General features: G+C 40.5%; 1 protein-coding gene across 18 annotated transcripts in view; it reads left to right on the forward strand.

The window, feature by feature from the left end:
- Positions 1–13,081, forward strand: part of NFIX (nuclear factor I X) — a 248,410-nt gene that overhangs the window by 207,273 nt on the left and 28,056 nt on the right. For 10 of the 18 annotated variants that reach the window (XM_087957047.1, XM_026679605.2, XM_026679606.2 and 7 more), the window contains 2 exons: positions 6,519–6,641; positions 11,246–11,421. The exons of 1 other annotated variant lie outside the window; for it this stretch is intronic. In XM_087957047.1, the coding sequence (XP_087813173.1) occupies positions 6,519–6,641; positions 11,246–11,421 (299 nt within the window). The remainder of the gene's footprint in view (positions 1–6,518; positions 6,642–11,245; positions 11,422–13,081) is intronic. 7 more of the 18 variants (XM_026679603.2, XM_026679609.2, XM_087957044.1 and 4 more) reach the window with 2 other exon arrangements.

Consider the following 13,081-nt stretch of genomic DNA (forward strand, 5'->3'; position numbering starts at 1 on the left):
GGTTTGTGAATTTGCACACTTACTGTCAGAATAGAACAGTGGGCAGCTGTGTCTAGATGATACTCTACTTCCAATTTCTAGGGTAGCTTCTAAAGAAAATAGGAGAATACTCCATTAAAAGGAGTGTTCCAATGCAGCATACAGCACATAACATCTTGAGCCAGTTTCTTAAATGCTTTATAAGCTGCACTTCCTCTGTGTTTGCAGTATATTTGATAAATCAAAATTATTCCGCTGATCTGTAGGGACTAATTATGGGAGTGGGTTTGCTTTGTACTTGGGTCTTCCTTCATTTTCTGAGGGCTGAAGGCTGTGGAACAAGCTGTATTCAAAAACATTCTTTCTCTTTCTTTCATCTCCCTCCTCCTCCTTTGTCTTGTTGAGGTTTGTTCCCAACCATCTGAACAAATCACCAATTAAGCAGCACAGCTGCAGGGCTTGTATGAACAGCTGGAGAGACCATCCAGCCGTCTGACAGAGACAGGTGTTCACAGCTGGCTGGCAGCCCCCCTCCCTATCCCTATGCACAGGTATCAGGTGTTAGGCAGCTGGCATGAGATAACAGGCTGGGGGCTTTTCTCTCTCGAGCCCCCCCTTGCCTGCTGCTGAAGTGCCAGATTGTGCTGCATTAGAAAGATAGTGATGAACAGGAATGGCCCATTTCTGCATGAAGCACTGTATTGGTCCTCCAATATTCAAGGGGTATGTCACCAGATTCCTCTTTTGTATCTGTTGAGACAGCATTTTATAACTCAAAATCATATTTCCCAGGTTGTGGGTGCTTTTAATCAAGTTCAATTCACAGTGTGGATCTAAGAATGCACACACAAAAGAAATCCTTCTTTGACACTACATCACCTATCTGTATTGTATTTCACACTGAAGTGAACTGCCCAAAGACAGATGGTTTATTATAACAATGGCTTGTGTGTGCATTAGAGTGGAGTCTAGGGGTGAGTCCAAGAGTCAACAAATCAGTGATACTCCAGGGCAGCAACATCAGAGCTGTGTACAGCAGCTAATTCTAGCAAGGTACAATGAAATGTTGCTGTGTTTCTAGTTCTAACTATGCTGCCCTGCCCTTTTCTTCTATATTCCATTCCACAGTCAGGTCATAGTAATTGAATTTTTATGATAGCTAAGCATATTACACAAGGCAAAGCAAGGCAAGGCAAACTTTATTGTGATTTTTTTTTACTGTGAGTACATTGGCACACATTAAAAAATGAAATTCTGTTGCCTGCTCTCAAAAGAAAGTATATATCTACCCATGCATCATATATATACATATGCTATATACATACATATACATATCTAGACCCATATATATGCGTGTGTGTGTATACACACACACACACACACACACACACACACACACACATATACATATACAGTATACTAATCACTGTCCATTTTGAATACATAGCGGAAAGACTTGAAAGTTCACAAGATTGATAACTATATGGAACAAAATCTAGTTGTCCTGCTTCTGATACCACGAAGCCTCCTCCCAGAAGGTAATAAAGAAAACAGGTCAGGAAGAGGATGTGTAGCATCCCAGACAATACTGTGGACCCTGCTCAAGCATTGGTTATATACTACGTCCATTCAGTCATTTCAAACTCAAGGTCCGCGGCCCAGATCTGGCCCGTGATGTCTTTGGATCTGGCCCATGGAGCTTCCCTGGAGATAGCAAGAGGGTGGCCCTTGCCGCCTTGGTCCTGGTCCCTTCTGACTGGGTGGTCTCCCTGGGTGCATGCACAGGAGGCAGCGAGCATGCGGTGGTTGGGGGTGTCAGCAGTTGCAGCTCATTGGCCCCTTGGCCACTCATTGGCTGGCAGTGATGGCCAGCTGGATGTGAACCTGGGGCATCCAATAAACCATGCTCGGCCCTGCCCCACCTGCACTGCACTCCTACCTCAGGGTCCCACAGCCCACGCAGCACCGGTGGGTTCGAGCACCGCAGCTGTCAGGCCAGCCCTTTAAGCAGCAGGTTGGAGGCAGAGACACAGAGAGGGAAGCATGTAATACGGCTCATTGGACACTCTCGGCAGCCGCCCGCCATTTCCCAGCTGCGGGCAAATAAAGACAGTGGGGCTGGGCAAGGCAGCATAGCCAGTTGTTGTCACTGCCCATTGTGGGCCCTGCCCATTCAACCGATGCCATCCAGCCTTGTCTTTTAGCTCCATGGTATGAGCCTTCCACCACCGCTACACCAACAGCCCCAGCAAATGGGAAGGGCGGAGAGTTCCCATCCCCAAGAGGCAGCCAGGATTGCTTTTCCTAACCTGCCCGAGCCCAGCCCTGGAGCTTCGTTCTGCAGGAATCGGGATGCCATTTGAGCTCGCCCTCTGATCCCACCTTCTGTCCCTTAGTCCAGGGGTCCCCAACCACCGGTCCGTGGACCGGTACTGGTCCGTGGAACAAGTCCTACCGGGCCGCTGGTTTGCTGGGCGCCGCCATCTTTTTTTGATGAAAAAGTGCTTCCGGTGAGCTTTTCCGGGTAGAAAGCTCACCGGAAGCACTTTTTCATCAAAAGATGGCGGCGCTGCGCTCGGTGAGCTTTTCCGGGTAGAAAGCCATTTCTACCCGGAAAGCTCACCCAGCATAGCGCCGCCATCTTTTTGATGAAAAAGTGCTTCTGGTGAGGTCACCGGAAGCACTTTTTCATCAAAAAAAGATGGCAGCGCCCAGCTAATGCCGGTACTGGGCCGCGCCATAAAAAAGGTTGGGGATACCGGGCCGCGGCATAAGAAAGGTTGGGGATCACTGCCTTAGTCCATCAAAGCTCTGTCTGCGGAGTAACTGGACATGTTCCGAGCTTCCCAGTGCCCGAAGTCATTCTAGCATCTCCCAAATCCTATCAGCTGGTCCACCTCTGAAGGAGCCATTTAAGCAAGAGGGATGAGGAGCAAGAGACCAAATCCCCCCTGGAGGTTTTGGACCCTGAGCATCGCTTCTGGCCTACCCAGACCAGAAAATCTACTCCCCAGAAGGCTAAAATCTATTTTTATTGAGATTGTGCTGAACCTCCTTATCATCCTGTGAATCAGGGAGATAACTCTCAAGTGGTTGTTCTAAAAAGGCATTGTTAAGTAATATTCTTTGTTTGGCCTCAGATAATTCAAACTGCTGAATAAATCAAGTACAGAAATGAAATTTAGCTATATTAATTAATAGTAAATAATAAAACAGCTTTGCAGATTAAACTTGCAAACCTATTTAATAAATACTTTGATATAATGAGAGATATATACTGATGACAGCAGTATCTATTGAAACAAGACATAGCCAAACTATGGAAGAGAGGCATTATTCACTAAGCAGCTGCCTGAGGGAAGAAAGTAATAAGTGCTTTGACTTGAAGAACCTTATCACAATTTCTAAATTGTAGCTGGCCAAATGAAATGATCTGAGCTTCTTTGACAGCTCAACATTTTGTTCTTGAGTATACCCAACTATTTCTGAATACATCCAAATTTCAGTCACTTATCTTTTAAGCTTTAAAGCTTTCAATTCATATGCCATTCTTCCATATTTACATCTTAAATATTAAAGTTTGAATTTCTTAATTTACTTCTTTTGTTGTTAATTTATATGGACACTCTATATAGCGTGGGTACAGAATCTTTGTGTCCATCTTGGTCATAATATTTGTTTATTTCTATTGCACTGCTGGTTATGGCGAACTTTTTTTTTTCCTGGAGAGTCCCAAATATATAAAAACTGTTATCCTCAATGAAATATGTAATTTGTCTGTTCAAGTTGCTATTGGACTTACCCCATAAAACTTGTTCTGGAGTCTGATACTATACTGAAAATAAAATGCTGTGAGACTCCTCTTTCTCCTTCAGCCATGCTCTGCCATTTTAACACACACACCCCCGACATATTTCTTCATCTTCAGGACTGGCATTTATATTTTCTCTCCCACTCCCGTTGCAAAGTATTTTCCCATTGCAAAATAACTAACATTTCAAATTTCAACTGCAGAAGTACTCTCGGTCATTCACAACTTCCCCATTCAAAGATAAAATTACTACATGTATTTGTCTATTGTATGAAAGAATATGAAATATGAAAAACAGGACAAAAATGCAGTTCAAATTCTTCATCCTTCATCATCAGTGTATCAGTCAAAACTGAGTCCCACAACAGTTTCAAAGCAACATTTAAAATGTTGGGATTTTTTTTTCTTCGTAGCGTTTTTTTCTTCGTAGCGTTTCCCCACAAATGCAGAATCTACTTTTTAGATCAACCAAGTGTTGTTGATCCATTGGTTGTGACAGAAAGTGGCTGACTGGCTTGTCTCAACCAAACTTGGGGTCATGGGCTGAGAGGGAGTGACTGGCCCAAAATTACCCAACTGGCTTTCTTGCCTAAGAACCCATAGTCTCCTTAACTATTTGAAGAGAACAGACCAAACTATCTTATATTGCTCTTGATACTTATATACTGTATTATAGTATAAGGATATTAAGCCTTGTAATATGTAAGAAAAAGATGATTGATAATGACAAACACATTCCAAGATTCTTTAATTATAATGTACTTTTATACTTTATAATATACTCTATTGTACTTATTTCCTAGGAACAGACTACAGTAATTATATCCTTGAGATATAACTGCATAGGCTGATTGTTCCCATGTCTGATTTTACTGAGTTTTTCTTAGTGGCCTTGTGAGAGGTCATAAGATACAATTCTCTTTAAAATGCAGGCTGATCTTCTTTCCTCTTTTAGCAAGCCCTAGTCTACCACAACCTAGTATATAAGACAGAAGAAAGTGGAGTAGCCTGCTTGGTTTCTCAGATCTGCACAACATACAAAGTTTTATGCGGGGGGCAACCCTGTGATTAAACATATTAAATAAATAGATAAATAAACTGAAGACAGACATGTGCTTGGCATTTTGGTTTCCCACCTTGATGATATCTGCCCCACCACCAGTACTTCACAGAAGTGTATCAGTCAAGCTAAGAGAGTCACTTTCACATAGTGCAGAGTTCTCCAACTTCTTTGACTTTGCAGACTGGCAGGGGAAAGGAGGGAGAGGGACAGTGGCAGGCAAGTGTGCACACACAGCTCCATTTGCACATACTTGCCCACCACTTCTGAGGCTCAGTTCTGAAAGGCTCAAGCTCCAGTAGTGGGCCAGGGGCTGGGGATCCTTGACATAGTGGATAACATCCTGGATTAGATTAGGATATGGTAAGCTCTAGGCATGGAAGCTGGAAACATAATTTTACACCAGTCACTCTCTCAGACCAACCCAAACCCAGGAGTATTGCCGTATGGATGTTGCCTTGAGTTATACAAAATAGAAACAGAATATAAATCTAGTAATAAATAATAATTTCTGGGGGGAAGTAGGAATCAAGAGAGTCAGGAAAATACATCAGAAAAGTATTTCAGCTGTGCTGATCAGTGAAGAAGTGAAGCCATTTCTGGAAAATAATCAATTTCAATTGTTCTCTTGTAAATTATTAAGAGTTTTTTTCCCCATGCCTTTTACTATTTACTTTCTTCACTTTTTGGCTATTATTAGTTCTCCTGGCCTCCAACTAAGGCCTTGCTCAAATGACGTGATAAATCTAGGTATTTGTAGGGAACTGTGGAGCAAACTTAAAACAGCCTTTGAACAAATTTATATTGATGTTTAATAATAAAAGGAAGAGTAGCATTTGTCATGCAAATAAGCATTTTCAATCGCATGGCAAACTCCACTGAAGCAAGACTGCTTTAGAACAAAGGCAAGAAACTGATCTGGCACAGGGCTTTGAAAAACCCTAATAAGCATTCAGATTACATCTTGTCACTGAGATATAACAAACTTAGATGTGCTCTAGGACAAGGAATAGTGAGTAGCAGAGAAGGGGGCAAAGATAGATTCTTGAAAGGAAATAAAATATTGCAACCTGATGGAGTCAAACACTAATTTATTGCACACCTTGATTGATGGATCTAAATCTTAACAAGTGGTAGAACTTGGCTAATCTAGTCTGCGCTTGGAAGCTAAGGATATGTGCTTGAATGAATCCCAGGACTGTACGGTAGGCTGGAGTATAAGTTTTTTAAAAATCCTGGAATTGGTCGCAGGCAGCTACTTCTGTATGTTGCCTAGATGTATGTAGATTCCAAACCAGACACAAAGAAGATTTTATTTACTTTTATTTTTATTTTATTGATGGAGGCACCTCAGAGACACATGGAGATTGCTCTTAATAGTATATTTTAAGTGCTGTAGAAATAATGAATAATAATGCTACCTGTCTATCTACTTCTACTTCATTGTTGGCTTTTATGCAGAATAGATATGTGAGCTGCTTCTGTCAATTCATAAAAGTGACAGGTAGAGAAACTAAAAATTGAAAGCAGCCATTCCCAATATAATCCCTTAGATCTGTTGTAGAACGTAAGTTGGACCACAGAAGTGAATGAAAGAGCATGGCTAACTACTAATCCATCTTTCCTCCATCTGTTAAACCATGAACTTTCTCCCTGATTCCTTGCCAGGACCGGCTTCTTTAAAGAAGTCAGGAAAGCTGGATTTCTGCAGTGCCCTGTCCTCCCACACCACCTCCCCGAGAATGGCTTTCACCCACCACCCGCTGCCTGTCCTAGCAGGAGTCAGACCAGGTGAGAACAAAGCCATTTTCTTAGGGGGGGGAATGGGTGGATTGTGGGCAAGACGGGAGGCAAGGGACAAAGTTGTCTCCTTGGTAGGGCATGTCAATAGATTCAACCACCTTGGTTCTGGCAATAGTCTCTTGCTGTCTCTTTTTCTCTCACTTCCTCTGTCTTTTGTTCCCCTGCTTGCTTGCTTTTCTTTTTTCCAAAATGGCTTAACACATTGATTGCAAACTGCATTCTCAACAATTTATCCTTAAGATGGCATATAAAGAGGAAGGTTTTGATAAATCAGATTCACTTGAAAGCCACAGCACCAAGTTGAAATTAATAGCAGTGCATAGACAGATTGAGATCCAGTTTAATATATATAGCTTCAAATGCTCATTTGAAAATGCTTTGGAAAAGGAAGCTTCAGAATGAATGGATATCTACATTTAAATATTTCTTTAAAAAAAAAAAGGAGACTTAAAGGTTGCATCTAAGAAAGGCAAATCTAACCTACAGGCTACATTTGATACATTGACAGTTGTCAGACTTCTAGTGACTTATTGTTTCAAGGTGAAATACTTATTCTTGCTTCTCTGAGGTGTGCTTGAAATTGAAGTAGAACCCTAAGCCCCATGAGAGTGAAAATGACAAATGTATTTTCGGCATATTTCTTAAAATCTTTTAAAAGTCCATATTTCAGTCTATTTTGAGAGTCTGTTTGGAACCTGAATGGCTACACTTATTTCACTTCTAAAATTAATATTTATTTTTATTTTTGTTATTTATATGCTGCCCTTCCAAGTCACTTTCACAGGGTGGTCTTGTAATGAAAATAAAAATAAAATACTACAACAAAAGTAATGAAATGCACATCATAAAATAACAGCATTAAAATGAAAAACAGCAGATGGGAAAATGTAATGAAGTCCAATCATTGGAGAAAAAAAATATCAGTTTAAAATGCTTAGGGGATTTTAAAATATTTTCCCCCTGGCATTAAAATCCCATCAGAGCAGGCAGAGTCATATGACTCAAAAATATCAAGGTGCCAGCACAGAAAAGACACTAGATTTGTCTTCTATCTGCCATTTTTTGTGACAGTGGGGTCATCCATCCAAAGAAAGACATCTGAAGATTTTTTCATTGTACAGGAAGAGTCATAAGGAAATAGGCATTTCAAAAAGAAATGCAATCATTTCTTGAAGGAGAGGAAAGGAAGAAATCCCTGAGGATTTTACTCTGCTTGTCATAACAGTCTATAGGGGGCGACGTTCATCTCCATTTCAAGGGCCAGTGAGCTAGCACTACCCTAAGATATTTCTATGGTCACGTGACCGATATGATGTCACAAAGTGCTATTTCCTCTCCACTGAAATGGTATCTATGTATGATAGAGGTTGCACTCGCATTTTCATGCTTTCAAACTGCTAGGTGGGCAGGAATTGGGGCGAGAACAGGAGCTCACCCCATCGCGTGACACTTTGGTCTCAAACCCAACACCTAACCACTGAACCTTCGCACCACCCCCAATTTCTTCAATTTCTTGAAGAACAGGCTATGACCTTTTCCTTGTTTAGGTCATGGCATATTCAGCCTTCAGCCAAGGCATTTAAAACCTGTGTGCTTAGATCAAATGAGCAGAGAATCTGTTTAAATGCTATTTACAAATGCCTATGACTAGTGTTTTGGAAGAATCATAATATAGATGTATACGTTGGAGGTATTTATATTTCTTGTAATCAACCATAAGCATAAAGTTTGAAGTTTAGGGATGCTGTAACAGATTTTGGTGTCTGGCTTTTCTTAGGATGATGATGTGGTTTCTGATTAATAATGACATTATATCACTTACAGTGATGTTGTACTGCATTGTCAGCTGTTTTGTACGGAACTGTAGAGGTTGCACATATATGTGCAGTAGAGGGAGGGAAGAAATAGAAGAAAGCATTTTAATTCAAGTAGCAACATATCTGATGAGGTGATTCAGGTAAGGAATAGAACAAACAAGTTTATAATACATTCCTCCAGCCTCTTATCTAGATAAGCCACTAAGCTGCACTGTCAAATGGCTTGCCCTGAAGCATCAAACAGGTTTTGTAAACAGACTACTAACATTTTAAACATCAGTAGGTTGAAGAGTTCCTTGCCTGTCTGTGTTTTGGATCCTGCCATGGATGGCAGTTAAAGGGGCAGTATCATTGTAAACTTAGTGCCAATCAAAGTGCATTGTCAGAAAGATGTAGGAGTTATGAAGATGAAGTTGTTTTGTGAGAACTAATATCAGTGGTATGTTTGGAGAGAGGCCATTACTTGCTTGAGTCTCTACCAAATCTCCACCTTGTATGAGCTCATAGTATAATACTACTTTGGTGATCTAACAGAAGAATTTATTGTGGCCAGGACTGATTTCTCTCTTCTTTTTGTCTTGTAATGTCTCTGACAGCAAGTGACAGTATATAATAAGCAGCTTTTCAAGGAATAGGCAATATAGGACTCCAGGTAATGAGGTTAAAGAATTATATAATCTACATTACAGAAAGAAGAAAAGGCATAATATTAAAGGAAGCAGATGTATGCTAAAATAGGTGAAGTGTTAAGAAAATGACCTGCCATTTAAAGTATACATTGGATACAGTTGATCCCAAGCTTGGGTGAAAGCCATTAGCTAAAAGACACTATAATTAAACAAACAGTTATTTTATAAAAGGCACCAATACTTTTTGTGAAAGGCGTATTCTACTCAGACATAGTTATAGCATAGTATAGGAACCACATTTCAGAAGCCTTTACAGGTAGTCCTTGACTTACAATAGTTCAAAATACAACAGTTTAGCAACTATTCAAAGTTACAACAGCACTGAAAAAAGTGATTTATGATCGTTTTTCATACTTATGGATGTTGCAGTATCCTTATGGTCCTGTGATCAAAATTCAGATGCTTGCCAACTGACTCATTTATGACAGTTGCAGTATCTGGGGGATATGTGATCCCTTTTTGCAACCTTCTAACGTGCATAGTCAATGGGGAAGCCAGATTCACTTAACAACCATGGTGGCATAATGGTTAGAATGCAGCATTGCAAGTTAACTCACTGCTGACTGCCAGGAGTTCGATTCTCACCAGCTCAAGGTCGACTCAGCCTTCCATCCTTCTGAGATCAGTAAAATGAGGACCCAGATTGTTGGGGTCAATATGCGGTTCTGTAAACTGCTTAGAGAGGGCTGTAAAGCACTGTGAAGTGATATATAAGTCTAAGTGCTATTGCTAATTTAATAACTGCAGTGATTCAGTTAATAATTGTGGCAAGAAAGGAGATAAAATGGGGCAAACTTAACAACTACCTCACTTAGCAACAGAAATTTTGGACTCAATTGTGCTCAGAAGTTGAGGACTACCTGTATTCATTAATTTCAGTGCTGATTTCAGTCCTGATTTCATGTTCTAGCATTAACAGCTAGTTCAAAACAAGGTGATCCGATGAATCTTTCTGTGCAAAGAATTGCCCAACAAATACATTTTGCTTTTGCAGCCCTGCAGTTATCACCTCTGAAAGCAACAAGACAGTTTGTTCAAATTTTTGGATTTCCCTTACAACTGTTCATTCAGTCAGCTAGTCCAAGAACAGCAAATTGGAAATTGGCTTGGGGTGTCTAAATTAGTGAATTACAGTTCATTCCCCTTTTCTATATGCTTCTTACCCTCCTTCTAGCTGCCCAGCATAGCCTATATTTCATTGTTATGAATATCTGCTGTGCTCTTGTCCTTATTCCCTATTCCAATTTCCGCCATCTGCCTAGTGTATAACTCTGTGTAGGAAGAATTTCAGCCACATACAGCAGGAGAGAGTCAATCCCCAGTACACAACAGCTGGTTTCTTGGCTAATTTCCCTCTTCCCTTTCCATTCTACAATGTGCCAGTAATTCCCAAAGAGAGAAATACGGTCATGCACTTTTGCCCTTTTACACTTGGGTGTTAGTTAGAAGTTATTTATTTTAATGTACATTATTCTTTATAGAACAGTTAACGAGAAAAAGGTTACTAATGAATTAGAAGATAGGAGTAGAAGGGAGGCATTCAAAAGAAAGAAAGAAATAGATGAGAGCATAGTAATAAGATATAAATGTAAGAAAATATAGGTATTTCTATTTCATTTTGATTAGGTTACCACTCTGAAATAAAGTACACAATAAATGAGGACGGGGGCATCAACAAAATTTAGTAAAAATTTCAGAGATATAAAATACATGTTCTGAAGCAAATGTGTATCCCATTTTTACTGCATGTATATGTGCATGATACATATATGGTTGTTGCAAATTCCGGATGTATAATGCATGCAGCTCAAACCTGCTTGCACATCTTTGCAAATGCTAACCTCTTTTGAAAAAGAGAAACTAGCACTCCTTGTTGGGATTGTTACATTCCTTAATTAAAGCAGCCTTGAAAATAAGAATATGGGACAATTTTTCAGCAAAGGCTTTGATGGTATAGGTAGCTATTGGGCTGTGGAAGCAGCATGGCATGGGGGTTGTTACTGACATCTCTTTCTGTCACTCTCTCACTCTTTCTCTTTCTGTGCTTCTCTCTCTATTTCTATCCATCTGTCCTTACACTCTCCAGGAAGCCCCCGTGCCACAGCGTCGGCCCTGCACTTCCCGTCAACCTCCATCATCCAACAGTCCAGCCCCTACTTCACACACCCGACCATCCGCTACCACCACCACCACGGCCAGGACTCGCTGAAGGAATTTGTGCAGTTTGTATGCTCGGATGGCTCAGGCCAGGGCTCTGGGCAGGTAAGAGCCTCGCACCTTAGCCCAGGGATGCCGGCCAATCCACCAGAACCCTGCCTTACAGCCCTTTTCTGCCTCTTCTCCCTCTCTGTCTCCCTCCCAAACACTGATTGTTTGCCTGCCTGCCTGCCTGCCTGCCTGCCTTCCTGCCTGCCTGCCTGCCTGCCTGCCTGCTAAAGGCATAGGAATAGTAAGCAGTATTATTTAGTCCTATGAGTCTGGCAGAATGGGCCTTCTTTCCTTGAAAGAACTGTCTGACTGATACTGGCTTGCTCTTGGCATCTTACCTTTACCTCAAATATTAGACTGAATTCCAAGGCCCAACATTCAGGCTAGAGAAAACTAACTTCAAGGCAGCCAGAATATCTTTTTAAAAGAATAGATGAGAAAGATGCAGCATATTCAAAAGAGAACCTTCTCTTCTGTTTTACCTTAAGTGGGAACTGACTTCTACAGGATGGGCAGGTATAGCCCAATCAGGTTTTACTTTCCCTATCAGCTGATTTCTCTACCCCAATTCTGTCTACAGCTTTTTTCCAAATAAGTTTCTGAAGGGTTTAAAGCAGGGGTGTCCAACCTTGGCAACTTTAAGACTTGTGGACTTCAACTCCCAGAATTCCTCAGCCAGCAAAGCTGGCTGAGGAATTCTGGGAGTTGAAGTCCACAAGTCTTAAAGTTACAAGGTTGGACACCCCTGCTTTAAAGTCTTCAGAACTCCTGAACAAAAGAGACTTCCAGAGGGTTACACTGAGCACATTCTAGAATGTTTATCTTTGTGACATTTGTGAAAATGACATGAATGGCAGGATCCAAAGATGTTAGGCTTTGCAACACTGGAAAAGAACTTATAAACCTGCAATTGATATTTTTTCAGAAAATCCTGGAGTTTTGAAGTGTGTGATCTTTAGTTATATTTTTGGGAAGAAAGAGGGAATTCAATAAACAAATATTAAATGTTGAGGCACGGATAATGTTTTTATCATCGCTTTTGATTCCTAAGTAAATTGGATTGTACTTAAATATTGCTTTTAATATGTTTGGCTCAGTTTGAGCACTCCTATTGAAAGACACCCCCCTCCCATGACCTGATAGATAATAATTCAAGGTTCTGATGTTATAAACAAGCATACCTCCTTAATAATCTCTTTGTAACCAACCTCTGTGAGCTGACAAGAGTCTTGAAAGAGAACCATTATTTATCTTTAACATCTTTCCCCCAGGGATGAAAGTATTAGACCACAGTAGCTTCTATTCTTAAAGCAATTTAGTCCCAGTGGTGTACAAACCATTTAATATGGAAGCCACCTTGAGCCTGACAAATAGGCCGTGTGCAAATTATTGTAATAAATTAATAAAAATTAAATTACAAAAATCCAGGGGAGTTAGTTGATGGATCACAGTTGAAACAGGGGAATTTGTTAACTGTGGCTTTGTGGGAACAGTAGTTCTCACCTCTATTTCTTTAGAGGGCAAGTCAGGAGTGGTTCAAATCCTATGAAAAATTACTGTTTGCTGCTGTTTTTGTTTTATTGTAATCCATGGCCAGGATTTTTCTAAAATATTGATGCATCAGTAAGTCCTATTGCAAAATGTCTTGTAGAAGTTTCCGTTTCATGGAAGTTGTTAGCCTATTGTTTCCAGATCAGTGTGATTAAATGAACAC

Source organism: Notechis scutatus, chromosome 2 (assembly GCF_049901735.1).
Source record: "Notechis scutatus isolate UNSWTSFEM ecotype Mainland chromosome 2, rNotScu1.2, whole genome shotgun sequence".
Lineage (NCBI taxonomy): Eukaryota > Metazoa > Chordata > Lepidosauria > Squamata > Elapidae > Notechis > Notechis scutatus.